Here is a 27,202-nt window from a genome sequence, read left to right as displayed (position 1 = left end):
CCCATCGCTTTCGGTTTGACTTGGTTTCGGGCTGCTAGCGGAAGGCGCGCCCCCCGCCCTCACCCGGCGGCCCGCCCCGCCCCGCCCCTGCGCTTCCTCCGGGGCCGCTGGCGCTGAGGTTGCTCAGCAAGCAGAGAAGCCAGGAGCGGGCGAGGTGGCGGCAGCAGCGGTGATGGTGAGGGCCAGGGTGGGGCCGGCCAGCCCGGCAACGGGCTGAGAGCGAGTGGCCGGGGTGGGACAGAGGAGTCTGAAGTTCGCGAGCGGGGGGCGGGGGGGGGGTCCCCTGGGGCCCGGGCGGGTCAGACCCGAGGCATTGACTGTGGCTGGAGCAGGACGGGGCGGACCCTCCACACCCCGCGCACCACCTGGGAGGGAGATGCGTGCGCCCTGTCCTGGCTGTGCTGTGCCGCGCCGCGCGGAACAAGCGGGGCTCGGCTACCCATTCTCCTGAAGCAAAGTGGTTAAGAGCACCGGCTTTGGAGTCAGACTCCAGGCTGGGATCCCAGCCCTGTGACCCGGGGCGAGTCACTTAACCTCCCTGAGCCTCCTTTTCCGCATCTGTGAAGTGGGGTCACTAAGACCTGCCTTGTTGGGTCCTTGCGAGGTTAAAGGAGACACAGTGGCAGAGAGCCTCCTGGCACTCAGAACCCACTGCTGCGAAGTGGTAGGGAATGCGATGACCTCGTCAGCCCTTTCCGCAGCTGTGAGGAGCCAAGCCTGGCCCGGGAGTTGGAAACCTGAGCAGATGGGGTGGCAGGGCCATTCCAACCCCATGGCAGGGTGTTGGAGGGTGAACTCCTCCCCTAGGGAAAGAGAAAGGGAGATGTTTACTCTGAAAGTTCCACTAAAGTTATCAGAGTGTGGCACAGGCCTGACTCCCTGCTAACCTCTACCTAGTGACACATTCCTGAGTTGAGTCACCCCCACTCCTGTCCTTACTCGCCATCTCCAAGGCAAAGATGCCAGGAACAGCTGGTGCCAGTTTTCCCCTTTCCCTGGGGCTCCTGGGAAGATGAACTGGGAAATAGGCTTGGTGCTTTAAGATTCTGCCTTGGAGAAACTGACAGAGGTGTGATGGATGTGGCCTGGCTAGGGTCAGTGCCTAGATGGCCTCATCTCCAGGGAACTTGGAGGCAGGAAGAGGAAGTGGGGCAGGAAGGTAGCACTGAGCTCTGAGGTCAGGCCAGGAAACTAGGAAGGCTCTGAGAATAGGGCAGAACCTAGAGCCCACTTCAGAGTGTGCAGGGCAAGGGATCAGGTAGGGGTAGACGTGAGCTTCAATGTGCCCTTAGCTATTGGGGAGAAGCTCCTGAGGTAGAAGCTGAAGGCAAGGTCATTTACTGGGGGAGGAGGGTACTGGCAAACCCGGGAATTCTCACAGGTACATTTGAGGCAATCGTGGAGGAGAGCCTGGGGAGGTCACTCCTCCACCCATCCATCTCCCAGCCTCGTCCTTCTGTTACTTCTTTCACTCTTGCCCCTTTCTCTGTCCCCAGCTCTTTCCCTTTCTTCCACCCATCCCGTTTCCCTCCCTGGTCCTTCTTCCTTTGACTTCTCTTTTCTTCTCCATGACTCCATGACTCAACAAGGACTTCTTGGGTATGTCCTTTGTGCCAGTCATGGTGACAAGTATAGGGGACAGAGCAGGAACAAAGCAGAGATGGGAAAAATGGAAATGGAATGAGTAATTACTTGAATTCATTCATCTTGTAGATGATCCTCTCTCCAAAGAATGTGTGTGTTGAGCCAAAGCCTCCTTCATATGCACACAAATTAAGTTGGTAGCATCAGAAGGTTTGGTGAGTCTTTAGCCAGCCAGCTAAAGTGTCTGACCTCCCTGTACCTGCATCTAATTTAGCACACGGATTAGAAATGTGATGCTTGGAGTCTGTGTTGGTTCAACTCCCAGATCTACTCACTGGCTCTGTGATCTTGGACAGGTGATTTAACACCTCTGAGCCAAAGTTTCCTATAAAACAGGGATAATATGGTCTTCAGTGGGTTGTTGGGTGAGAATTAAATGAGACAGAGCAAACAGCAAGCAGCATAGTGCTTAGCTCAGAGTATGTCCCCATTGAAGGCTAGCTGTTCTTCTTGCTCAGGATGTAAAACCTCAACAGCCTGCAGTGCCAGAGGAAAATAAACTAGATGCTAGTTACCAAAGGCCCATGTAAAGTTCTGAGCTACAGGTTAGAAACAATTATGTGTAAAAGTTTGCCATAAGGAAGAACTTGCTTGGCTGTGCATTTTGTAAAACTAGGAGGTTTTATTGACCATATGCACTGTGTAATTCTGGTTTTGTTTTTTTTTTTTTGAGATGGAGTCTCTGTTGATCAGGCTGGAGTACAGTGGCATGGTCTCAGCTCACTGCAGGCTCCCTCCTAGGTTCAAGTGATTCTCCTGCCTCAGCCTCCTGAGTAGCTGGGACTACAGGTGCACGATACCTCGCCCAGCTAATTTTTTGTATTTTTAGTAGAGACGGGGTTTCACCAGGTTGGCCAGGATGGTCTTGAACTCCTGACTTCAGCCTCTCAAAGTGCTGGGATTACAGGCTTGAGCCACTGCGCCCAGCCCTAATTTTTCTATTTTTAGTAGAGATGGGGTTTCACCATCTTGGCCAGGCTGTTCTTGAACTCCTGGCTTCATGATCCGCCCAGCTCAGCCTCCCAAAGTGCTGGGATTACAGGCATAAGCCACTGTACCCTGCCCTCTCTGCCATTTTCTTACTTTCATCCATGCCTTTCTCCCACCAATAGATAAATTATGCTGAAGCACTTCTTCACTGTCACTCTTGGCTCAAAAACCCACACTAGCTCTTAAGTTTTATCATTCATTTGGAGTCAGCCTTCTCTACCTGACCTTTTTTGCCTTCTGTAGCCCCATCCTGCCCTTCCCATCCTCTGCCTGGTCCTCACTGTCAGGGTGTGTCCCTATCTCTCAGTGCCGGAATGTTGGGGTCACACCCCATTCCAGTGGCACCTTCTCTGTGGGGAGCTCTGACACTTACTATCTGTATCGCACAGTGTAACTCTTTACTCTTCTCTAACTGTATTATATTACATATGTCTTTCCCCAGGGCGAAGTAGTCTCCTTAAGAGTAGGCACAATTAGGCGAGGCATGATGGCTCACGCCTATAATCCCAGCACTATGGGAGGCTGAGGTGGGAGGACTGCTTGAGCCCAGGAGTTCAAGACCATCGTGGGCAACATAGTAAGACCCCATCTTTTAAAAAATAGGCACAATTCATTCAGGAACTGTTTATCACATCTCTGTTGTCTGTAGGCATTATGCTGAGTTACAGTGTGGCATAAGGCAGTGTGGCCATTGTCCTCTTGCTTACCTCCTTCCAGGGTCTGGAGCTTTATTTCTCACAGTGCTAGCAGAGACCTGTATATATAGTCAGTGTTCTTTTTCTTCTGGTTGTGTGGGGGGCCAAGAAGGGCCTGAGACTTGAGTTAAGGCCTCTGTGTTCCCTGGAGCGAATGTGTTCTTTTAGGCCTGGGTCCATCTTGGCTCCTGGCAGGCCTGGCTTCACATCGGGGTCCAGATTACAGCTAGAAGCACAGCCAGCTCTGGAGAATGTGACCCAAATATCACCCCTTGTTGAAGAATAAGGTAACAACAGCTGTAGCACTCAGAATAGAAAAAAAAAAAGATAATATCCAGCATTCTCCCACTCTCTAGCAGTGACTCTAATTTTTGAGTCTTTGTCCATTCTCAAGTTTTTGCCTTGGGCTATTTAATTTTGTGTTTTGTTTTGTTTTGTTTGCTGAGATGGAGTCTTGCTCTGTTGCCCAGGCTGGAGTGGCAGTGGTGCTATCTTGGCTCACTGCAACACCACTTGGGTTCAAGTGATTCTCCCACATCAGCCTCCTAAGTAGCTGGGATTACTGCACCACCATGCCTGGCTAATTTTTGTATTTTCAGTAGAGACAGGGTTTCACCATGTTGGCCAGGCTGGTCTTGAACTCCTGGCCTCAAGTGATCTGCCCACCTCAGCCTCCCAAAGTGCTGGGATTACAGGTGTGAGCTACCATGCCCGGCCTGGCCTGCCTTGGACTATTTGAATCTGGAAAAGTTCAAAGGGTTAAATGATAGAGCCTTGTTGAATGCTATAGTAGTAATAATATTGGGATGGTTGACTCAGGAAAAGGTAAAGAGGGCAGCTTCCTTGCTGTCTTCAGTGTTCCCCTGTGTTCCCTGCTTACTGCCTCCCTCAGTCTGAGCACACCCTCCCCTACAGTGGTTTGCCTGACCCTTCTTGAAGCAGGTTGCTTTTCTAGTGCATGGGTAAATATTGACCTATTTGGGTTTCAAATGCCTGCTCCTCGAAACTCATGCTGGGCTAGAAAAACATGCTGAGAGAACATCTCTTGAGAATTAGAATTGCTTTTGGTTAGGCTGTAATGTAATTAGCCCACTCACTGAGTCCTTGCTTGCAATGCTCAGCACTGTGCTGGCCTCCCGGTGGGATGGTGGTGGACAGAGGCAGGGCACTGCTCCTTGTCCCCATTCTGGGAGTTTGTGGTCCTGCTGGGAAGATAAGACTCATACACTGGGAATTCTTGGAGGCTGTGTGCCAAGCAGCTGCAAGGATCCTGAAGGAGGATTCTTGCCTAAGTGCGAGGCGGTGGCCCTCTGTGACCACCAGATCTCTTCTAACACTTCTCAAGTTTTCTGGTTTTAAGTGGAATTTATTCAAGTGCCAAAATGTCTGTTGTAGACAATGGGTGACATGGGCTGGCAGGAAAAGAAGCTTGGCCTTCTTGTGAGGCGGGGAAAGGAACAGGGATGGGCTATGGGGAACTAGGCTGAGAGGAAGGAGTTTCTGTGGTTTGCTAATCCTCTGGTATTCATTTCCCTGAAATGTCCCTGGACCTGCTCCTAGGCTTCCAGCTTATACCAGGGCCTCATGCCTGGGATGTCTCTCTGTTACATGCACCCAAAGCCCAATGCCTTTCTTGCGCATGACCCAGACTTTCTCTCTCCTCTGTCCTTTCAACCTTCCCCAGCTTGGATCCAACACATCCCTTCCCAGTCCTCTGAAATGAGCTGGTGTTTTCTGTTAGGCAAGGCTGCTGCCCAGGCTGGGAAATCCAAGAGTTGGTCTCATCTCTGTGAGTTGGACCCCAGTGAGGATCTTGGCTGACCGGAAGGCTGGCCAGAGGCCGGTACCACTGAGGTTCCCAGGCAGAGAAGGAAGTTGGGGCAGTGATCTAGGGAGCAGGATCAGGGGAAGAGGCAGAACTGGCCTGACCAGTCAGAGGCCCAAGGAGGGAGATCTGAGCTTCTCAGTTTGGGATAGAGTGGTTAGGCAGAGACAATGATGTGTGCTACTTCAAATTTACCTTTCTAGCCCTGGAGGGTAGGTCTCCTCCCTGTGTGTTCTAGCCAAGTAGCTTGGTTACCCATTCTTTGCTGCCTTCTTAGGTCAGTGGGAAACCTTAGGGCAGGTGTGCATTGATTGGGTAGAGGCCATTCTGGAGCAGGTAAGAAAAGAATCTGCTTTGTGGGAGGATGGGGTCCTGGGAAGATCCCACTTTGGGAGAGGTTAGAGGAAGTTGAGGTGCTAGAAGCCAGGGCTGACCTAGGTCCTAGGCCCTGCCTTGATGTGCAAGGGGAGGAGCTTGTGAGACCAAAGGAGTGCTGCCCTTCACTCTGCACACATCATACCCTTACATGAAGGATGCTGTTACTCTCATGCCATGCCCACCTACAGAGGGAGAAAGAGGCTTCTAGATCTCAGGGCCAGATGAGGGCCAGGTGGGGGCCTCATGCAGCCCTGACCTCGGGCTTGGTGCCCAGGCAGGGAAAGAGTTGGAGCGATGCCAGCGGCAGGCGAACGAGGTGACGGAAATCATGCTTAACAACTTCGACAAGGTCCTGGAGCGTGATGGGAAGCTGGCCGAACTGGAGCAGCGCTCAGACCAACTCCTGGATATGGTGTGAGGCCTGGGGCAGCATGGAGGGGCGGGGAGAAGCTTGGCAAAAGCTCTCTTGGGCTGTATGCAGGACCTACAGGTCCTTGGTGGGGTTGAGGCCTTCATGGGGGCCAGTGTGGGGCCTCTGGGTTTCCTCAAGCACCCATAGTCTAGATATGCAACAGGTAGACCCCACAAAATAAGAAGGCCTTGGTTTGAAGCTATGGACCTTCCTAAAGGTAGAAGACTGGCATTGTTTTTTGTTTTCTTTGAGACAGGGTCTCACTCTGTTGCCCAGGCTAGTACAGTGGCATGATCACAATTTGCTGTAGCCTCTACCTCCAAGGTTCAAGTGATCCTCCTGCCTCAGCCTCCTGAGGAGCTGAGACTGCAAGCACGCACCACCATGCCTGGCTAATTTTTGATTTTTTGTAGAGATGAATTCTCACTATGTTGCCCAGGCTGGTCTTGAACTCCTAGACCACAAGCAGCCCTCCCACCTCAGCCTCCCAAAGTGCTGGGATTACAGGCATGAGCCACTGTGCCCAGCCTGAGGACTGGCATTGTTAACTGAGGGTGAGCCGCTACAGCTGAAAGTCAAGGGCCACACTTATGTTTGCAATGAGGACAGGCTGGGAGGGTTCTGCTGGTATAGAAAGGGAGGAGACTAAGCCTTACTGAGATGGGGTTGGGAGGAGCTGCCTTCCAGGCCGAGGGAGTGCCAGCTAATTCCCACTCTGTGTCTGGGGGTGTCTGCAGAGTTCAGCCTTCAGCAAGACTACAAAGACCCTGGCCCAGAAGAAGCGCTGGGAGAACATCCGTTTCCGGATCTTCTTGGGGCTAGTGGGCGGTGGCCTGCTCATCATCCTGATTGTGCTGTTGGCGGTCTTTCTCCCTCAGCAGTGACAGCAGTAGTGCCCCACGGACCCAGGATGCAGGCACTGCCTCAGGGCCTGGGGACTGACCCAGCTGGTCCTGAGGGAGAAGCCAAATGGCTGCACTGGCTGGTTCTGGTCTCCAGAGAACCTTGATGTTTGCTCTCCCCTGACCCACCCCAGTGAGTACCAAAGGGCAGCCCCAACATGTGCACCCCTGCATTTCCTATCACGCCACAGACTGGCCCTCGAGGGCAACCTGCTGTACTGGCCATGCCGGGCCAGCCCTACCTGGAGCTTAGTAAAAGCTGCTGTTTGATTAAAAGCTGGTATATGTGTGTGAAGGTCCCCAGGTTGGTTAGTCCCATGTTCCAGGTTGGTTAGTCCCATGTCCTAGGGTTGAGACCCCTAAGGCTGCTTAGAAAGCCCATCACCCAAAAGAACTCCACCCCTGGGAGATGGTTCCTTCCTCTCCTTTCCCTACTTGATCCAACACTACACAGACAGGGAGTGTCGGTGCAAGAACACAATGCCCCTCAAACCAGACCCTGGAACCAGTCCTCCCTATCTCAGAGCCTGTTTCTCTGAGAATGAAATCTATTATGTTTCTGTCATCTTGGGGATGCTTAGAAGACCAGTGAGACTGTAGTTGATGACAAAGAAGAAAGCACTTAAAAAAATTTTTTTTGTGGCTGGGTGTGGTGGCTCACATCTGTAATCCCAGCACTTTGGGAGGCCGAGATGGGTGGATCACCTGAGGTCAGGAGTTCCGAGACCAGCCTGGCCAACGTGGTGAAACCTCGTCTCTATAAAAAAATAAAAATAAAAATAAAAATTTTGTTTTTGAGACAGAGTTTTTGCTGTGTTCCCCAGGCTGGAGTGCAAGGGCATGATCTTGGCTCACTGCAACCTCCACCTCCTGGGTTCAAGCGATTCTCCTGCCTCGGCCTCCTGAGTAGCTGGCATTACAAGTATCCACTACCATGCCCAGCTAATTTTTGTATTTTTAGTAGAGACAAGGTTTCACAATGTTGGGCAAGCTGGTCTTGAACTCTTGACCTCAGGTAACCCACCTGCATCAGCCTCCCAAAGTGCTAGGATTACAGGTGTGAGCCACTGCACCTGGCCCAAAAATTTTTTCATAAGGCTTTCACCTTCAGATAAATGGTTTCCCCTTTGAACGCTTCCCACTCCTCAATTTCTCTTTCCACATTCTACCTCAAGCTTTACATTAGATTGCAGATGGGGACGTGACACCAAGAGATGGGGATCTTAAAGCGCTTCTTGATATTCCCATCTCCCTCCCTCCTTCCCTCCCTCTTTTCCTCCCTTCCTCTTTCTAGGGGGTCTCTTTAAGTCCTCTAAGCTGGTCTCAAATTCCTGAGCTCAAGCAGTTCTCCTGCCTTTAGCACTGGGATTACAGGCGTGAGCCATATGTCCAGCCTGAATTCAGGCTTTTCAACGCTACAGGGCCATTCAGGGCCAGGCAGGCAGTGCCTTTAGGGCCACAGCAAAGATCACTGGGCAAAGGTGTGGAAGAAGGAAAGAAAGCACACCAACACTGGAAACAGGGCAGTCTCTGCCTGGGCTACTTAACTGCAGCTCAAACTCAAGTGTGAGTGGCAAGGGGAATTCAGGGTAAAGTGTGTAAAATAAGCAGTTCCTTGCTGGGTAGAGGAGTGAGGGCTACTGACAGAAACCAGAATAAGTGTGAATTGTGTGGAGCTTACCCTTTACAGAGGGAGTTAGTTCCACTGAGCTCATTACCATCTTCCTCTTTTTTTTTTTCTTTTTCTTTTTTTGAGACGGAGTCTCGCTCTGTCTCCCAAGCTGGAGCGCAATGGTGCGATCTTGGCTCACTGCAACCTCTGCCTCCCAGGTTCTAGCGATTCTCCTGCCTCAGCCTCTCCAGGAACTGGGATTACAGGCGCCGCCACCACACCTGGCTTTTTTTTTTTTTTTTTTTTTTTTTTGTATTTTTAGTAGAGACGGGGTTTCACTGTGTTGGCTAGGCTGGTCTCGAAATCCTGACCTCACAAAGTGCCGGGATTACAGGCGTGAGTCACCTCTGTTGGGAAAGATGGAGGAAAGCACTTGGCCCTGCAGTTGGTCTGCAGCACCACTTAAAGACTGCAAATTTGGGCAAGCCACTTCTGAGGTAAAAAGGGCATAATGATGCTTAGCTCCTGCGACTACTGAGGGGATGATCGGTGTGTAAAACATTCGTCAGTCTAACAGTTCTAAATGCTAAATAGTACCTATCATCCAAATCGTTCAGTGCAGTGGTTCTTAAACCTGCTTCACCTGTAGAATTTATACAAATGTCGTTGCCCAGGCCCCACCACAGATCAGTTAAATAGGAATCTTCGTAGGTATCCTCCGCACCCATTCTTTCCTCAGGGGATTCATGTGTAGGCAGGAATGAAAAGGTGTTAGTACAAGCCACTAGTTTTACAGAAGCTAGGGACAGCAACGGACTGAAGTTAACAATCCCGTGAGCTGGTTGAGGCCCGAGCTCTCCGGCAGAGGGGCCTCTCGCTCTCGGTTGGGGAGGCTTGCCCCACCCTTTATTATTACGCCTAACACATAAAAAACGCGCAGGAATTTTTTTTTTCGGGGGTTGGGTTGGAATCAAACGCAAACTCCTGAACCAGCTAGAGCGCCGCGGGGCAGAATCATCCGGTGGGGACCGGGACAGCGCATCGAGAAGTGCCCTGGCCCAACGCCCGCAGGAACCTGAACCCCTGGGCCAGCGCTGCCTTCTCTCTGAGAGGTCTCTAGCATCTGCACTGTTAAAGCCATCTGAGCCTCAGGGCAGACTGACGACCCTTACAGACCAGACATTTGGATGCGACCACGCCGGAAATTCCCGGGAATTCAGTCTTGGCTCCGATTCCAAAACAAAAATTTCCTCACCAGCCCGGATCTCTGTCATTAGCCTTAGTCTCTGGTCACCTGATCTATTTAAGCCAATGAGAGGCGGCTGAATTAGTACTTCCGCTTTCCGTGCGCATTAACGAGCCACTATGCCCATCCCTCGGATACTCTGATTGGCCAGCCTCTCTCAGCTCGTCAGTTTATTGGCCAGCGCCGCTAGGCCGCGATCGAGCCGGGTCCGAGAGCTGTGTCAGACGGCTGGGCAGCCATGGCGTCCTATTTCGACGAACACGACTGTGAGCCGTTAGACCCCGAGCAGGAGACTCGAACCAACATGCTGCTGGAGCTCGCAAGGTGGGTGCGGGGGGCTTGGGGATGGAGTCCAGTTAGCAGGTTTCTGGGCTGGGGCTGGCTGAAGAAGGCGGATTACCAGGGGCAGCTGATTCTGGGGAGGACGGATGAGTAATCTGCAGTGTTAGTCCGGGCGGTGAGATTGAGGGGTGTGGGAATGAGCATCTCGATAATTTGCGCCGTCCGTTGGGCGGGCCTGGGCAAGGGAATTGAGGGAAAGACGAGCTGGAGTGTGGTGGACTTGGGGGTGGAAGGACAGCAGGCTCTGGGGGGTCCCGGAGAAGGTGAGGCATGGGGGCGGGGTTGGGGCCATGTGCTGTGAGTGGGTATATTCATCCGGAACAGCAGGCACTGCGGACTTGGAATCTGGCTCCACAAGGTTATTCTGCGTGGCCTGAGTAACTTCTCTGAGCCTGTTGCCTCATGTGTAAAATGGAAATAAAAACTTTACGTGCTGCGGCGGTCTGGTAGCAGCTGTATAAACTATTTCCCATCGTGCTTTTTATCTAGTGAGCATCTACTAACTACTAACGGTAGCTCTTATTCCTACTAGCTGGGCAGGGTGTTTATCGGTTACTGTCCAGTGGATTACTGTGGCAAAGAGAAAGCATAGTTTTCCTTTGTTCTGACTTTACCTCCTCTTCCCCAGGTCACTTTTCAATAGGATGGACTTTGAAGACTTGGGGTTGGTAGTAGATTGGGACCACCACCTGCCTCCACCAGCTGCCAAGACTGTGGTTGAGAACCTCCCCAGGACGGTCATCAGAGGCTCTCAGGCTGGTAAGGACACTAATATTTTCTGCTATTTGGGCCAGACCCACCCCTTCCCCAAGTCAGACTGTGGTCTGGTACTTAAGTTTTCCAGGCCAGGTGGGGCAAGTGTCCTTCAGGAGTGGGAGCTTGGGAGGCAGGGACTGTAGCATCTCTCCTGATCAGCACTCCTTCCCAAAGAGCTCAAGTGCCCCGTGTGTCTTTTGGAATTTGAGGAGGAGGAGACTGCCATTGAGATGCCTTGCCATCACCTTTTCCATTCCAGCTGCATTCTGCCCTGGCTAAGCAAGGTACTGCTTCTCTTCTTCCAGCTGTCACTCTGCTCTGGGCCCAGTACTCAAGCTTCTTTCTGTTCATGGACTGTTGGGGGATCAAAGAAGGGTGGCACTTGGGAGCAGGGGAGGGTGGTTATCAGCTTATGAAGATCAGACAAAGGCTAGACACTACTCTATTTTTCTCAGACAAATTCCTGTCCCTTGTGCCGCCATGAGCTGCCCACTGATGATGACACCTATGAAGAGCACAGACGAGATAAGGTAGGGGCTGATGGTTAAGTGGAGGGGTCTTACTAGGCTCCCTCAGTCCTGTCCTTGCTGCCATCATTTTCCACCTCAGCAGGACTGGACTAGGCCTCAGCAGGCCTGACTCTGGCTGGCTTCTTAGTGACTTTGGTTTGTGGTAAGAGCCTCAGCAATGCAGATGCCAGAGGCCTGAAAACAGAGCCAGCCCCATGATAGTTGCCCATCCCCTCACCCACAGGCCTTCAGTTTTGGCCCCTGCCCAGTGTGCCCTCTTTCCTTCAGGCTCGAAAACAGCAGCAGCAGCACCGACTGGAGAACCTCCATGGAGCCATGTACACGTGAGGAGGCTGGGGCTGAGCGCCGGCCCTCTGCATCTTCCTTAAAACCTTGAATCCTCATTAAAGGTTTCTGTACTCACCCTGAGGCTGTACTGATCACAGACCTGGTCAGGGGCTCTGCATCCTCCTTCAGGTCTCTACTGCTATTGGGGAAGGTGGTCCTAAACCGCAGAAGCAGGCTGTGGTTTCCCTCCCTGCTGGCCCATCTAGACTCATGGCAGTGGATTACTGCACCAGCCAGGGCTCCGGCCTATGTGTTCATGTTTGGAAGGCAGAATGTGTCAGGGTCTGGCACCCAGTTAATTACTTAAAGCTGATAAACTAGCCTGCAGCCTCCTCCCATTGCAATTTCTAGTTCACTTTGAAATCCCAGAGGTTTTCTTTTTCTCCATTGAGAAAGCTGCTTTTAATATTTTAAAGTTGCTCTCTGTACTACCCCCACCTTCCACCCCATGCCTCTTACTGAGGAATCAAAGTTCAAACCAGACTCTGAGTGGGGGATGGGTGAGATTATTAGATCAAGTCAGTTCTTTAGATTGTTTAGAGGCCCAGAATGGTTTCAAGCCCTTCAACGGGTATTTGAATGGTACCTGCCATCCTTTGTTTCTGGCAGCAAAGTGTGCTCAGCACTCTCCTGCGGGGCAAGGGCTTTCTCTCATCCTTGGCTTATGGAAAGTCATCCCAGATCAGGTCCCCCCCTTTCCCGACTCTCCAGAACAGACTACAAACATGCAAATTAGAATTCTTTTAATATAAAAAAAAGTACTAAAATACCCACGTGGTTCTGCTGTGTTATTTGCCCTAAAGGAAGTGAGGGGCAGAGTGAAGAATCCCAGTGCAGCTCAATGGGCCCAGAAATGGGCCTTTCCATAGGCTAAGGCGTACCCGCTCCACCTCCACCAGACTTCTATCCCCACTGCTGTTCCCAGCCCCCAATTCCTGCAGCAGGAAACCCCAGTGGTCTGGCTCTGGCACTGGGAGTAGAAGGCACCTGAAGGGCTGGCTGGGTGAGTGAGGACAGGTGACCTTTAAAAACAAAACGACACCATGGGGTGGGGAAGCAGGTCATGCAGCTGTGGCAGCTGGCAGGGCCCACTCCTCTATGGCACAGGTGGACGTGGGATGGCCATTTCTCCAGAAGTGAGGAAGCCCAGATCCCAACAGAATACTTTCTCAAAATTGTTTTTGGTACAAAATAAATGCAAAGAAGATAAAGGGTGGGGTGCTGTGGAGGCCGGGCCAGCCACCCTCCCCAGACCTTAGATCATAGCGATGCTCTCAGGGGCACAGTTGAGGTGGGTGGAGGTGCTGCTCCCGGAGGACTTGCAGGCCCGGCCGGGGGTAGGTTGCAGTGCAGCCACCAGTGTGTCTGAGGAGACTGCCCCAAACTCGTAACTGAAGGTGCCATAGAAAATGAGGATATCGATGACACACACCCACTCACACAGGGCTGCCCCATGTTGCAGCTGAGAATTCTCATGGACAAAGAAGACTCCACCTGAAATGGGGCTAAGGAAATGTTCAGTAGGACATATGGAAACCTGGCAATAACCCTTCTGCAGTCCCAGGCCTCACCTCCCCAAAGGGAGCAGACCGCATGGCAGATTTAGGCCTCCACCCCCTCATCCTCTTGGGAGGGAGAAAGGTTGAGCTAGAGGATGAGTTCTGGCTGCCCCATCATAGAAGGATACTGAGGACCAGGGTGATGAAGGCGATGACAGCCAGCACACTTCGAAGATAGGCCACAGCCAGGTCCAGGGGGGCAGTGGCCCCTTGGTAGGAGAGAACACAGTGCAGGCAGACAAAGAGCAACCCCGCAGGGAAGGCCACACCAGCTCCAATGTAGTGCAGAGACCTGGCATGATCCACCTGGGCTCAGAGAAGGGTCAGTCAGTGATGTGGCTGCAGCCAAACCCCTCCACCCCTCCTTCAATGGATCTTCTCCCTCTACATTTCTCCCCCTCCTTTCTCATTCCCTCCTTCCAGCCCCAACCTTGAGGTGCCACCCCCTGTCGGCAGCCAGGCCTTGTTAGGTAAAGTTCAAGGTTTTCGGGGGAGAAGGGGAAGCACCTGAAAATTGCCGACCACCAAGAGGCCTGCGGCATTGGTGCAGCCAGTGATGAGCGCCGTGGTGTTAACCCAAGAGTGCCGACTCTGCTCCAGGAGCTGCCCGTAGCGCAGGAGGCAGATTAGGGCCACTGGGGGAGGAGAGCAAGGTTGGGGCGTTCCTCCAGTCCTGGCCCCGCCCAACGAGCCTGTCAGCTTCCCTCTCCCCACCGCTCTCTGATGCTCCTGCCCCATCTGAGAGGCAGAAAAGGAATGGACAGGTGGGTGGTGAACTAGGTTTCCTCAGGCTCCAGCCAGCAGGGTGGCTGTGTGGAAGTCAGCCTTTGACCTTCAAGGAAGGGGAGAGAAGTTGCCTCTGTTGCCTTAGCCCTTGGTGGGGAGGGCTGCATGAAGGGCTTCCTGGGCCTTTCTGCATGGGAGGCACTGGGCTGGGCAGGCAGGGTCAGGGCTAAGGGTACAACTCACCCATGAAAGCACCCATGTTGCCAATGAGGCTGAAGAGGCAGCTTTCTGGGGGATAGGAGCCACACTTGCTGCGAGGAGGGGGAAGGATAGAGTAAGAAGGGGCGGGAGGCCCGGGGGGCCCCCATTCTGGCTCACTGGCTCTCCCCAGTTTTACCTGCATCTGCTCCTTAGCAGGTAGGCACTGATTTATGTGAAAAGCCAGGGTCCCTCATGAAGAACTGGTTCCAAGGCTGAGCCACCAAAGGAGAGCTCATGTGTGTGAGAGAGAAAGGAGTGCCCGGGAGTGTTCAGGCAACCCTGAGACTCTTCGCTGAGCCCTGCAGCTGGTCTGGCTATCCTTGAGCTAGAACACGGGCTGGGCAATCTGAGGGCTTGAGCTTAAATCCAGGTGCCTCCACTTATTATTTGTGTGATCTGCATGAGTAATACTGAGCCTGTTTCCTCACCTATAAAATGGTGAAGACAACAGCTGCCTCCTACCAGGAGGATGAAAAGAGACAATGCATACAAAGCGCTCAGCAGAGTGCCTGCCCCATAGTAACTGCCAAGTAGTAGTATTATTAAGTGGCCCTTAGGATATTTATTATTCCTGAGACCCAAGGACAGCTCTTTGCTTGAGGGGCTGTCTGGGAGGACCTTAGATCTTCCTGACCTGCCCAGTGTCCCTAACCTGCCCAATGTCCAGGCCTTACCTGATGAGGGGGACATCGTCCAGGGTGCAGCAGGTCTTGGGGCCCCCTTGCTCAGCAGGGTCAGGAGAGCAGGACTCGTTGTAGGACCTGGCAGGTGGGACAGGGAGTAGACTGGGGGAAGGGACTACCCCTAGGCCTATAGCCTCAGACCTCATAGGGGACTCTCTCCCAAACTTCCCCTGCAGGGACAAAAGATCCCACTCCCCAGGGCCTGCCTGAAGCAGTAGCCAAAGGGGCAAAAGGATGGTGGGAAGTGGGTAGGTGCCATGAAGCCATGCAAGGGACCAATTTCAGAGAAGAGCAATGAGGCTCAGCAGTCTGGCTGGGCCCAAGAGGGGACAGAGATGAAGGAAGCTTTAGAGTGAGGGTGTCTGCAGTGCTTCATACCAGTTCTCCACCGGGCATACATGGTGGTTCATCACAGCCATGGCATACCTGTGGAAACAGAACTGTCATCCTGCTCTCATGCCTCTCCTGGCTCAGCCTTCCCAAATCCCCCCTTAAACTACCCCACAACCCTTCCACCTTGATTTCTGGGCCCTATTCAGCCTCATTGTTGCTAGGGACTCAAGATGCATCTGCAGGATAGCCCCCAGCTAGAGGCCCTCTGGAAGTTGCCCTGGCCAGTAGTATATTTGTCAGGGCCACCCTGGTGGACAGCAGTGGTGCCAGCTTGTCCCAAGGGGCTGTGTGCCCAAGCACCAGGCCAGGCTTTGGAGAAAGCCAGAGTGACCCTGGGTATACCCCTAGAGCCTACAACAGGACAAGGGGCTTTGTGTGTGACAAGATCCTGTTGTTCCCCCCTCAACCCCCGAACCCCAATTTACTTACACAGTCCATATGCCAGTGATGGAGAACGCTGACAGGCTGACAGGCAGGAGGATCCAGGCGGTCATGAGGGAGGGGAGCCAGGGTGGTGGTGGTGTGGGGGGGAGGACAAGAGGTAGATGGGGAAGTGGGGGCGGACCAGCTACCTTGAGACGTTTCTGCCACAACCATCAGCTGCCCTGGCCTGGTGGAGAGAGGCAGATCAAAGTCCAGTTGTGGGTGACTGGCCAGGAAGGGGGAGGGTAAAGGAGGTCAACACCTTATCCAGCGCTCCTGTTGGGTCTCGGAGCGTCCAAAGTTTGGGCTGACCCCATGCCAGAACGTAGCACCCACTGGCATTGGGGCCCTCCGCGGTCAACCCAAATGCCACCGGCGTGCTAAGAGATGTGGGCGAATCATAACATCTGGAAGGGAGTTACCCTCCTTCTGAGGGACCAGGGCTGGGAGAAGGGCTGGACAACCGATGAGGCCACGCCAAGGAGAGGCTGGGTGCGGGCCCAGTGGAGCGGTGGCGAGGCGGCGAAGCGCAGGCAAAACCACCTGACCATCTGCGCCCTGAGCGAGGGGCGGGTTCACGCGGGAAGCCCGGCCCGGCACCCGCTTGTCTGGGTGCGGGGACCCCGGCTGGGCCGGAGCCTGCGGCCGGTGACCCCGGGGACCCGGGACGCGAGACTCCCCAGGTGATTCCTGGAAGCCCGGAGGAAAGGAAGGAGCCCAGTACGCACCTCCCAGGAGCGCCCAGCCACCGCCGCGCCCTGCTCGGCCCCCTCGTGGCGCCGACTCCAGCTGCGGCCCTCGGAGCAGCCCTGAAAGGTTTAAAGGGCCGAGCGGCCCCGCCCCTGGCGGCCCCAGGCCTCGCCGCGCCGCCCGCCGGGACGTGGAGTCCGCGTAGCCCGGGCCCCGGCGCCCGCGCCGTGCCGGAGACTACAACTCCCGAGCCCCCGCGCCCGCGTCACGGGGGAAACGTGGGCGGTGTCCCAACTTCGGAGGACCTGGGCGCGGAGGGCTGTGGCATGAAGACCGCTCTAAAACCGAGACGCCTTGGGGTTCCGTTTACCCTGTTCCTGCCGGGGAAGCGCCGGCAGGTGGGGACCTCGGGGCAGCCCTCATTCCAGCTCTACCTGCGATTGTCGTCGTGCACGTGGCTGGAGGAGCGTCCCTCCGCCACCGCGCACATTTTGCAGCCTGCACCGGCTAACGGTGAGTCCTCTAGGACACACTCTCAACGTGTCGCCCCATGCCTGCCTCTGGCCGGGGCTGCGGTGGATCCAGAGAAGTAGACACAAACCCTTGGCTGTTTGTTAAGAAATCCAAGCGCTTATGCTTCCTGTGGCTCAGCAAACTCCGGAGGAGGGCCGCTTTCATCAGATACTTTTTGCTTTCCTGCGTACAAGTACACAGTGTACTAGCCAGAAATCAATGTCCAAGACGTGTTTCCCGACTGGTCAACACTTGTTTGAAATAAGGCGGCAGAGAACAGAGGACATCCATTCTAAATAGACACATGTAGGTATCAGTGTAGAGTAGGTAAGGATTAACTTGACCAGTGTTGATAAGCCAAGAGGAAAAGGTGAGAAACCTGGAGGAATCTGGGAAAAGGCAACAGGATAGTGAGGGGAAAATTACTGACCAGCTTCACCAAAAACTTACAGGCTACGAGTGCACTCCTGGACGTTTCTTAAATGATTGCAAGGGTGGAAATACTTTCACATATCAGAAGTGTGCCCTGCACTCTGTCTCGAAGGTGGTCCCAGCATCTTTTGGAGCCCTTGTGTGATGACACTTGGGCAGATCACCTGAATGGTGTATGGGCGCAGGCTGCCAAGTGTGGAGAGCTGAAGTGGTAACATTGGTGAGGCAAAGGTGATGTGCAACAACAAGGCCCTGTGCTTTAGAGAAGTAGAGCATAGTGAGAATAGAGAGTAAACCGCACAATGATTTGAAGACAGAGCGGAATAGACTGCACAATGACTTGAAGAGGGAGAAACCTTGAACCCAGTGAAAAGTAGAAATGGAAGCAGAAAACCTGTTGGTGAACCCTTTTCTTTTCCTTCTGAGACAGAGTTTTGCTTTTGTTGGCCAGGCTGGAGTGCAATGGCGCCATCTTGGCTCACTGCTACATCTGCCTCCTGGGTTCAAGTGATTCTTGTGCCTCAGCCTCCCGAGCAGCTGGAATTACACGCCTGGCTAATATTTTGTATTTTTAGTAGAGTTGGGTTTTCACCATATTGGCCAGGCTAGTCTCGAACCCCTGATGTCAGGTGATCTGCCACCTTGGCCTCCCAAAGTGCTGGGATTACAGGTGTGAGCCACTGCGCCTGGCCGGGAGAGCCCTTTTCTTAATCACATCAGGACAAGTAATTAAAACAGGGCCAGGAAGTATGGCTGTGTAGTGATCACTGTACAAGCACACCTGGCTGAATCAACCAGTGGGGGATAAAATCCAGCCCACCTGCCGCTGGCTATGCTTTGTGCCTCAGGACAAATGTGTGCTTCTTGCTAATTGACAGGAACCATCTTCCTGCCTAACTGTATTCCCATGGGGAGGCACCTTCTTTTTTTTTTTGAGTCTTGCTGTTGGCCAGGCTGAATGAAGTGCAGTGGTGCAATCTTGGCTCACTGCAACCTCCGCCTCCCGGGTTTAAGGGATTCTCCTGCCTCAGCCTCCCAAGTAGCTAGGATTACAGGCACACAACACCATGCCCGGCTAATTTTTTGTATTTTCAGTAGAGATGGGGTTTCACCATGCTGATCTATTTTTTTTTTTTTGGAGACAGAGTTTCATTCTTGTTGCCCAGGTTGGAGTACAGTAGTGCCATCTTGGCTCATCACAACCTCTGCCTCTTGGGTTCAGGTGATTCTCCTGCCTCAGCTTCCCTAGCAGTTGTGATTACAGGCATGCGCCACCACACCCCGGCTAATTTTGTATTTTTAGTAGAGGCGGGGTTTCTCCATGTTGGTCAGGCTGGTCTTGAACTCCTGACTTCAGGTGATCCACCTGCCTCAGCCTCCCTAAGTGCTGGGATTACAGACCTGAGCTGCAGCACTTGGCCCAGAGGCTAGTCTTAACTCAGGACCTTAGGTGATATGCCTGCCTTGGCCTCCCAAAGTCTTGGAATTACAGGTGCGTGAGCCACCACTCCTGGCCTTGAGTAGGCACCTTCTTATCTGCCCAATGGGGCTGTGAACCCTAACTGGAAGCTTAGTAATACTTAACACTGTATTTTCTTGGGCCGGGTTTGAGTCCCCATCCAATCAAGATGAAGGCCCAAGAGGACTATTCAAGTTCTAACATGATATAGGGGCAAGGCATAGTACTCCAGATCTGGAACATGAGGCAGCTTTGGACTTAATATGACAATCTAATAGTTCCTGAAATAGAACTATCCCAGGATAGAGCTCCATATGACAGAAGGGCTCTTCATAGGTAGTTGGTAGGGGGGAATTGTGTATAAGTAGGACCAGATGTCTTTAAAAAGGCTTTCCAATTCTAATGCTACATGAGTCTGTCTAGTTGTTATGTTCCAACAGGGACAGCTCTTAAAATAGTCTGGCAAAGCAAGAGATGAGATTTCCAGTGCTGATTCGGAGGTGGAATGACTTCAGGGCAGATATTTAACCTCCACTTCCCCATGTACACAAGTGATTTCACAACTTTTGGCAAAAACAGTGCTATAAAAATAGTAAGTTTATAACAAAAAAAAGTAAGTTTATTTAAAAAAAGAGTACTGTATTTGAAAAGTACCTTCCTTCTGGGATTTTCAAATAATTTGCACACTACATTTTATTCATCTACACAGCAGAAACATTGGAAATGAGTAAACTGATGAACATATAGCTTTTTATACATTTAACACAACCAGTGCAACCAGTCTCTCATTCTCCTGGCTCTGAGAAGGCAGAGAAGCCCTTTACTCAGGTCTTCCATTCTAGCATTACTCCAACTCCTAGGGAGATTTTGCATGGGTGCCTATGGCTTTATGACCATCTGATTCTTCAGGGACAGGACAGGAATTCAGCAAGGGAGCTTAAAATATTTTAAGTAATTGCCAACATTCCATGGTGACTCTCCCCAAAAATCTAGTGGTAGGAAAGTCATCTGTACTTATTCCTCTTTTTGTACACAGAGGCCTCATTTAAATTTGTGATCCTGCTGGGGATCCATTACCTAGCCATTTAGAGATTCTGTCAAATGCACAGCAGGTTGGATACTCACCATCCCAAAGGGCTTCCTCCCACCTGCCTGGGGCCAATCTCCAGTTGACAGTGCCCCTCAGAGTGCACCATGGAGATGGAATGTCCCTTCCAGAGAGACTTTTACACAGGGAAAAGCATTTGTTATTGCCCACATTGGGCCTACTAGCTGGCTGGGCTCCAGAGGCTCCTACTCTCATTTGGTACAAAAAGCTTTACATTCTTTTCCCTTCTTATATTAAATTCTCCAAAGACTTCCATGCTTGCCAGCTGGATTCAACTCAAGCTTTAGTGTTTACTCTTGCACAGCCCAAAGCCCTTGCAAACCCAGCTTCCTTCTATCAGTAACATCACCCATTGTGGCCCAGGAACCACAAAACCTTAAAATAAAGGCTTATAAATATTTGGAGAACATTCCATATTGAATGGGCATGATATGCCTATCAGATTTTTTTTTTCTTAAAGACAGCCAATTACATCATATCTAGTCAAATGAGTGGATTCTAAAGCAGCCTCCTGGGAAGTTCCACTTAGTCTAACGCTGTTACCACTGTACAACACAGCCCTGGACAGTGTTCTCTGGGACATCTGTGGGAAATGCTCCAGAACTGCACCTTGATGGGAAACACTAATTTTTGAAAGAAGTAGATGTCTGGAGGCAAGTCTGGTGAATAAACTATATAGTACTGCCTTGGACCCCCAGCTGACGGGTTGGCAGTAAGCAATGAGGATAGGCTATAAGACTGTTAACTGACTAAGGGCCATCCTTTGGCAGGCATTTCAGACACACCTGGAGAAAGGGCAGTAGCATCTCCAATAGGCCAGCTCTAAGGAAGCTTAGTGCTTAATATAGTCACACTGCACAAATTAGCTTAGAATGCTCTCTTGGGTGGAAAATATTAAGTGTATATGCACTTGATAAGCAAAGTTCCTCAAGAAAAAAGTTTAATAGCAAGGAGTTTCCATCAGTCCCCTACCTGAGAGGGTCTCTGTGAAGATTATCACAACAAACACATAAAAGGATACAACAGGTACTTATTAAATGTTTCCTTCCTTTTACCTCTTCCTTTTTTTTTTTTTTTTCTTTTTTGAGATGGAGTCTCTCTCTGTTGACCAGGCTAAAGTGCAGTGGCAATGACTTCAGCTCACTGTAACCTCTGGCTCCTGGATTTAAGAGACTCTCCTGCCTCAGCCTCCTGAGTAGCTGGGACTATAGGTGCGCGCCACCATGCCCAGCTAATTTTTTGTATTTTTAGTAGAGACAGGGTTTCACCATGTCAGCCAGGATGCAGGATGGTCGTGATCACCTGACCTCATGATCTGCCCACCTCAGCCTCCCTACCTCTTCCTTTACTTAACATGAATGGGGTCTAAGATCAGTTTAGTCGTAAGATCAGTTCAAGAGCTGGAAGACTAGAATGACTGACTGGTTCTCTGACTAGGAAGAACAGGGGTGGAGTTTGGCAGAGCTTCCTTGATCTAGGAGGCTCTGGAGGGTAGTCAACATTAGAAGTCAAAAGGCACTTCTAGCCCAGCTGCCTAAGTAGAGGACAAAGACTTTCTCCTTTCAAAGGGGAGCTGAGCACAGGATTGGCAAATTTAAGGCACTTAACCTTGGACCAGCTCTGTGGGTCTGGTCTGTGGCCGCTTTCACAACCACTTATCCACCTCACCTACTACTCTCCCGGCATTCCTTTGGCATTCAAGCTGTGGCTTGCAACAGCTCAATGACGTAATTGAAGTAGCTGTCTTGCAGGATAGATTTTCTGGGGCACAGAGGACAAACCAACAGTGTCATCAGGTGTCTTGACATCCTGATGTGGAGAAACCCCTGGGGCAGGGGCTATGGTTTCAGGAAATCTCAGTTCTCAAAGGCTTAAAGCCCCATTTCAAGGCACTGAGGTTAGGCTGATATGCTGCAAAACAAGTGCCTTGGAACTTCTGTAGAGGAGGGGGAGGATGTCTTGTGGAATTCAGACCTAAGCCTAACCCTGCATAAAAAATGTTCACCGCGTGAGCAGTGGTATTCCTGGGGATCTTTATGCTAAGGATCTGAGTTATATACTCTTGCGAGGTAGGAAAGAAGGCCTCATTTCATTCTCTCTGGCATGTTGTCAACCAGGCAATTATTGCTAATACTGACTTTCCCTTTGTAGGTATATTCAAAACTGAAGTCGCAACTTGAGAGTAAGTTCCCACTTGTTTTGATAATTCCCTTTTAGTCTGAGCAGAGGACAGCCTGTTCACAGCTAGGAATGAAGTTGAAAGTTGGAATTCTGTAGCCCTGGCCAAGGCAGGTTTTGCTGTAAGATATCTTTGCAGTTTAGCACCAACATCTTCCTAGGTCTCCTGTCTAGACAGTGCAAAGCAGCAGAACATGCAAGAAATGAAAAAGCCATGGAAAGGGAGGGAGACATGCTTGCAAATAGGCCTCAAAAATGGAGGTCTCCCACTTTATTGGTATCAGAATTACTTGGCAAGTTTGTTAGAAGGGTAGATCCCCAGAACCCCCCCACCTCCAAAGTCCTGAGCAGCTGGAGGTACACAGTCACGTTGAAGGGGGAGGAGAATGGATGGATTCTACCTGAGGCAGAAAGATGAGAGGGAAAGGAACAAAGAAAAAGGGCTGAAAAAAAGGTCTACGAATACATGGGTAGAAATGAGCAAAAGCACAGAACCACCATAAAATAACAACATGGCTCATGCAACTGGAACAGCAGCAGCCAGGCATATGACCTTGCTGAGAAAGCACCATGTTGGCATGAGGCTTCATAAATCCTGGTTCTCCCTGGAGTCTCTGCTTCTAGACCACGCTAGCCACACAAAATTCTCAAAAAAAAAAAAAAAAAAAAAAATTACAGAATATCAGGCTGGGCAAATGGGTCAAGATATAAGAAAGAATGATTGCAAGGCAGGCCAGGTGTAGTCCAGCAACACCCTATGGATGCAGCACCTAAGGGGGTCTCAGGATCAGACAAACTGGTCCTGATACCCCCAAACTAAGTATGAGCTCCCTGGGCAGAATTCTTCCGAGTGCAGTGAATCCAGCCTGGAGAGAACGCCTTCAACATGGTCAGTGTCGGCTCTGGCGCTTTGCAATCTCCTCCTGGATACGCAACTTGAGGGCTTCTCGCATGGGTGGATCCAGAGGCGTGCGTGCTGACACCTCCTCACTCACCCTTCCCGGGTCATCGCCCTATGTGGAGGAAGTCAGGAGGCTCAGGGCCTGGCCTCTTCCAGAAAGGTGACCTGCCCTTCCCTAGACAACATTCTCACAGAACTCCATTTAGCTCAGGGCTTTTTGCCAGCACCTATAATTTCACCTATATTATAGGTGTCCCCTATAATAGTGATTCTTCACTGGGGTCCACGAATCCTCCCTGTTCCCCTACTCAGAATCACTGTGAGATGGGAGTGAGTTGTGTTCAAAAGCACTGCCTGCCAGTCCTAGGCTCACATGTGAAGCAGATGCTTCCCACTGGGGTTCCTGAGAAAAACAGGGTTCAGGGTCTGACAATGATTACTACCACGGCCTAGGACCTTCAGGCTGCAGCTGTTTCCACCAGGCGTACCTGATACACGATAACTGATGTGACATCTCCACTGTCTGCCTCGTACTCTAAGCAGAAGAGCTGATGGCCAGAAGGCTCTAGCTCGGAGCCTCCACTACTGCTGCTTTCACTGGATTCTTCATAGTCTGGGTTGCGTGGGTGGGCAGAGACATCTGGAAGGATGAACCACAGTAAGAAAGAAGGGGATGCTACTGAAGGCCCTGTCCATAGAGATGATGCAGGAAAATAAACGGTTAAGAAAGCCCCAATCTTCTTATGGGTTCAGTGCAAGTGTGTTTTTTTTTTTTTTTTTTTTTCTTTTTTTGAGACGGAGTCTTGCTCTGTCACCCAAGCTGGAGTTCAGTGGCACAATATAGGCTCACTGCAACCTCCAACTCCCAGGTTCAAGTGATTCTCCTGTGTCAGCCTCCAGAGTAGCTGGGATTACAGCCACCCGCCACTACGCCTGGCTAATTTTTGTATTTTTAGTAGAGATGGGGTTTCACCATGTTGTCCAGGCTAGTTTCAAACTCCTGGCCTCAAGAGATCTGCTCACCTTGGCTTCCCAAACTGCTAGGATTGCAGGTGTGAACTACCATGACTGTCCCAGCCTAAGTGTTTGGTGTGCTGCCAATCAAGAACTTATTTACCTTTGCATCCCTTTTCTGAGGCGAGCACAGTCCCGTCACACGGTAGGTACACAATGCACATTTGTCTAGCAAAAAGTCCTGGAAAGCAGTAGAAGGGTAGACAGAGCTGTGTCTGGTTTCAAATCCAGGCTCTGCCATTTACTAGCTGAGATCTTTGGCAAGTTTAACCTCTCTGTGCTTGTTTCCTGACTCTGAAACAGATAAGCATCTCATCTTATGAGGTTGTATAAAGACTTAATGAATGAATTGATATACATAAGATCTAAAAGCACTTTAACGCCTAACAAAGGCAGGGTGTGGTGGCAACACACTTATAATCCCAGCACTTTGGGAGGCTGATTCGGGCAGATCACCTGAGTTCAAAGAGTTCAAGATCAGAGTGGGCAACGTGGCGAAACCCCTTCTCTACAAACAATACCAAAATCAACACGCCTGTAGTACCAGCTACTTGGGAGGCTGAGGCAGAAGAATCCCTTGAGACCTGGAGGCAGAGGCTGCAGTGAGCCGAGATCGCACCACTGCACTCCAGCCTGGCGACAGAGCAAGACTCCGTTGCAAAATAAATAAATAAATAAAATAAAAACTAAAAAAAAAAAGTAATAATGCTTAACAAAAATTGAGTATCACGTTAACCACTGTGATATCTAGGTCGCAGGGAAGCTGGGGAAAGGCCATTTCCTGGGTTTATTCCACAATTATGTGCTGCTCGCTCATCGCTGTGCCAGACTTTCTCTTTGCTAGGTAGCGCAGCACCTTACTAAAATGCAGCACGGTAGGGCAAACCGGCAGATAAACTTCTTGCTGGCTCCCAGATACCCTCTGTGATAGTGATGCTTAACTGGGGGCTTATGAGTCGTCCCAGTTCTTGGGGAGAATCACTCAGCGGAGATTTGGGAGCGTTGAGGTGGAAGTTCCGGAAAGAGACGAGGTGAGCTGAACCTTAGGAGTAAGAAGTGGTTTTTCCCTACAGAGAAGGGGAGTGCGTTGCAGGAAGAGCGCGCGGGCTTGAGGTAGGCGGGGCGGGCGGCCTCACCTCGGTGTCGCGGCAGGTACACCTGCAGGTCTGGCTTGCGGGGCCGCGTCGGCGCGGGCGTGTGCCGCCTCCTCACCTTCTCCTTGGCCGCCTGCTTCACCTTTTTGTCGTAGTCGTCCCTGCGGGGAGCCGAGCGGGAGTCAGGGGCTGTCGGGCCGGGCCCGGCCAGGCCAAGAGTGGCGAAGCGGCGCAGGGCGGGGCGGTACCGGGCGATCTGGTTCCGTCGGATATGGTGCACGAAGCCGTGGTTCATGTCCAGCCGCCCGCCAGGCTTGCAGCAGTGCCCGGGCCGGGGATGCGGCCCAGTCTCCATCCGGAACCGGGGGCGCAGAGTCGCCGCCGCCCCGACGGCCCCAATAACCGCCAGCCGTCCACAGAGGTCCGCGTCGCCCCTCGCTCAGCTTCCGGCCCCGCGCCCTGCCTTCCGGTCTGGGAACCCCCGCCTGGCCGAGCGACGCGGCGCGCGGAGTTTCCGGGTCGGGTAGGGTGGGGTTGGTTAAGCTTAATTTCCACAGCCCCGACAGGGCTTTTGTTTTTTTGTTTTTTCCGTTACAAATCAATAGGAAACAAGGACTTCGGCTTACAGCTGATACAGAAAATTCAGAAAAATGCAAATCATCTATTAACACAACTCGATGTTTATGGTGGCGCCTTCCTGTCTTTTTTCTAGTGATAGGATGTTTGCAGCCATCACCAGCTGTGTGATGTTGTTTGATTCTGACCCCGCTGCGCCTCAGTTTCCTTCTTAGTAAACGGGAACACCTAAAACACTTATCTGAAATAGATTGTGAGGCCTCGAAATGCTCCCACGGGGCACACAGCGGCGCCCAGGCCGCAAGCTCCGCGAAGGCTCTCCTGGCCAGGTGCGTGTCGCACCCAAGGTGCTGATGCCTTAACTATCCCCGCCGGGAGGACCCAGGGTTTTCAAGAGACCTATGGGAGTATTATTTTCTTTCTTTTATTTTTTGAGACAGACTCTTTTGCCCAGGCTGGAGTGCAGTGGCACGATCTCAGCCCACTGCAACCTTCGCCTTCTAGTTTCAAGTGATTCTCCCATCTCAGCTTGCCCAGTAGCTGGGATTAGAGGCGTGCACCACCACGGCTGGTCTATTATTATTTTTTGTGTGTGTGAGACGGAGTTTCGCTCTTGTTACCCAGGCTGGAGTGCAATGGCGCCATCTCGGCTCACCACAACCTCCGCCTCTTGGGTTCAGGCAATTCTCCTGCCTCAGCCTCCTGAGTAGCTGGGATTACAGGCACGCGCCACCATGCCCAGCTAATTTTTTGTACTTTTAGTAGAGACGGGGTTTCACCATGTTGACCAGGATGGTCTCAATCTCTTGACCTCATGATCCACCCGCCTCGGCCTCCCAAAGTGCTGGAATTACAGGCTTGAGCCACTGCGCCCGGCCTACTATTATTTTCTTATTTATTTATTTTTTTCTTTTTCTTTCTTTCTTTTTTTTTTTGAGAAGGAGTCTTGCTCTGTCGCCCAGGCAGGAATGCAGTGTTGCGATCTTGGCTCACTGCAACCTCTGCCTCCTGGGTTCAAGGTTCAAGCCATTCTCCTGCCTCAGCCTCCTGAGTAGCTGGGATTACAGGCTCCCCCCACGACGCTCGGCTAATTTTTGTATTTTTAGTAGGGACCAGGTTTCACCATGTTGTCTTGTCTTGGACTCCTGACCTCAGGTGATTCGCCCACCTCAGCCTCCCGAAGAGCTGAGATTACAGGCCAAGCCACCCCTCCTGGCCCTTTTTTATTTTCCTATTTTTTTTTTTGACCACTGAGATCACATCACAGCGTGTATAATTCTCAAGTCGTTTTTTAAAAAGTCAAAATCAGGAATTCATGATTAGGACAGGGACAAACGGCTGGGTGCAGTGGCTCACTCCTGTAATTCCAAAACTTTGGGATGCCAAAGTGGGAGTATCACTGGAGCCAGGAATTTGATACTAACCTGGGCAACACAGTGAGACCTTATCTCTACAAGAAAAAAAGCATATTAAGGCTGGGCGTGGTGGCTCATGCCTGTAATCCCAGCATTTTGGGAGGCCGAGGCGGGCGGA

At 51.6% G+C, this 27,202-nt stretch overlaps 4 protein-coding genes across 14 annotated transcripts; 2 read left to right on the top strand and 2 right to left on the bottom strand.

The window, feature by feature from the left end:
- Positions 1 to 125: 125 nt before the first annotated feature.
- On the top strand, positions 126 to 7,145 carry VAMP5 (vesicle associated membrane protein 5). Of its 2 annotated transcripts, none has more exons than XM_003734705.6 (3): positions 126 to 175; positions 5,807 to 5,944; positions 6,682 to 7,145. In XM_003734705.6, exons 1-3 carry the CDS (start codon positions 173 to 175, stop codon positions 6,826 to 6,828), a joined length of 288 nt encoding a protein of 95 aa, XP_003734753.2. In that variant the 5' UTR covers positions 126 to 172; the 3' UTR covers positions 6,829 to 7,145. The 2 variants fall into 2 exon arrangements, with proteins under 2 accessions (XP_003734753.2, XP_078205096.1); XM_078348970.1 differs by lacking the exon at positions 126 to 175 and adding an exon at positions 4,996 to 5,118.
- A 2,758-nt stretch (positions 7,146 to 9,903) lies between these two features.
- On the top strand, positions 9,904 to 12,428 carry RNF181 (ring finger protein 181). The gene is made up of 5 exons (XM_002757551.6): positions 9,904 to 10,028; positions 10,675 to 10,805; positions 10,977 to 11,086; positions 11,258 to 11,332; positions 11,600 to 12,428. The coding sequence occupies exons 1-5, from the start codon at positions 9,943 to 9,945 to the stop codon at positions 11,657 to 11,659; spliced, it is 462 nt and encodes a 153-aa protein (XP_002757597.1). The 5' UTR covers positions 9,904 to 9,942; the 3' UTR covers positions 11,660 to 12,428.
- TMEM150A (transmembrane protein 150A) lies at positions 12,386 to 16,989 on the bottom strand. Of its 5 annotated transcripts, none has more exons than XM_017964194.4 (8): positions 16,829 to 16,989; positions 15,711 to 15,891; positions 15,267 to 15,314; positions 14,880 to 14,966; positions 14,188 to 14,255; positions 13,726 to 13,853; positions 13,347 to 13,524; positions 12,386 to 13,153 (listed from the first exon to the last, which is right to left on the bottom strand). In XM_017964194.4, exons 2-8 carry the CDS (start codon positions 15,773 to 15,775, stop codon positions 12,915 to 12,917), a joined length of 813 nt encoding a protein of 270 aa, XP_017819683.1. In that variant the 5' UTR covers positions 15,776 to 15,891; positions 16,829 to 16,989; the 3' UTR covers positions 12,386 to 12,914. The 5 variants fall into 5 exon arrangements, with proteins under 5 accessions (XP_017819683.1, XP_002757596.1, XP_035127937.1 ...); XM_002757550.5 differs by lacking the exon at positions 16,829 to 16,989 and adding an exon at positions 16,433 to 16,524; XM_035272046.3 differs by lacking the exon at positions 16,829 to 16,989 and adding an exon at positions 16,127 to 16,245.
- Positions 16,990 to 19,395: 2,406 nt separating this feature from the next.
- Positions 19,396 to 25,530, bottom strand: C14H2orf68 (chromosome 14 C2orf68 homolog). Of its 6 annotated transcripts, XM_035272049.3 has the most exons (5): positions 25,342 to 25,530; positions 25,136 to 25,254; positions 24,103 to 24,180; positions 23,474 to 23,625; positions 19,396 to 23,097 (listed from the first exon to the last, which is right to left on the bottom strand). In XM_035272049.3, exons 1-5 carry the CDS (start codon positions 25,446 to 25,448, stop codon positions 22,975 to 22,977), a joined length of 579 nt encoding a protein of 192 aa, XP_035127940.1. In that variant the 5' UTR covers positions 25,449 to 25,530; the 3' UTR covers positions 19,396 to 22,974. The 6 variants fall into 6 exon arrangements, with proteins under 6 accessions (XP_035127940.1, XP_035127938.1, XP_002757594.1 ...); XM_035272047.3 differs by having other exon boundaries at positions 25,136 to 25,530; XM_002757548.6 differs by lacking the exon at positions 24,103 to 24,180.
- Between the last annotated feature and the right edge of the window lie 1,672 nt (positions 25,531 to 27,202).

This window comes from Callithrix jacchus, chromosome 14 (assembly GCF_049354715.1).
Source record: "Callithrix jacchus isolate 240 chromosome 14, calJac240_pri, whole genome shotgun sequence".
Lineage (NCBI taxonomy): Eukaryota > Metazoa > Chordata > Mammalia > Primates > Cebidae > Callithrix > Callithrix jacchus.
Note: the sequence above shows the minus strand (reverse complement) of the source record. Positions and strands in the feature narration are given on the sequence as shown.

Coding starts and splice junctions, on each gene's coding strand:
- C14H2orf68 (XM_035272047.3), bottom strand. CDS start 25,448: ATGGAGACTGGGCCGCATCCCCGGCCCGGGCACTGCTGCAAGCCTGGC. Junction 24,181..25,135: donor GTACCTGCCGCGACACCGAG/GTGAGGCCGCCC, acceptor ACTGCTTTCCAG/GACTTTTTGCTAGACAAATG. Junction 23,098..23,473: donor CATCAGTTATCGTGTATCAG/GTACGCCTGGTG, acceptor TCCTCCACATAG/GGCGATGACCCGGGAAGGGT.
- TMEM150A (XM_017964194.4), bottom strand. CDS start 15,775: ATGACCGCCTGGATCCTCCTGCCTGTCAGCCTGTCAGCGTTCTCCATC. Junction 13,854..14,187: donor CAACATGGGTGCTTTCATGG/GTGAGTTGTACC, acceptor CTCCTCCCCCAG/TGGCCCTAATCTGCCTCCTG. Junction 13,525..13,725: donor TGGTGGTCGGCAATTTTCAG/GTGCTTCCCCTT, acceptor CTCTGAGCCCAG/GTGGATCATGCCAGGTCTCT.
- VAMP5 (XM_003734705.6), top strand. Junction 5,945..6,681: donor CAGACCAACTCCTGGATATG/GTGTGAGGCCTG, acceptor GGGTGTCTGCAG/AGTTCAGCCTTCAGCAAGAC.
- RNF181 (XM_002757551.6), top strand. CDS start 9,943: ATGGCGTCCTATTTCGACGAACACGACTGTGAGCCGTTAGACCCCGAG. Junction 10,029..10,674: donor ATGCTGCTGGAGCTCGCAAG/GTGGGTGCGGGG, acceptor CCTCTTCCCCAG/GTCACTTTTCAATAGGATGG. Junction 11,333..11,599: donor AAGAGCACAGACGAGATAAG/GTAGGGGCTGAT, acceptor TCTTTCCTTCAG/GCTCGAAAACAGCAGCAGCA.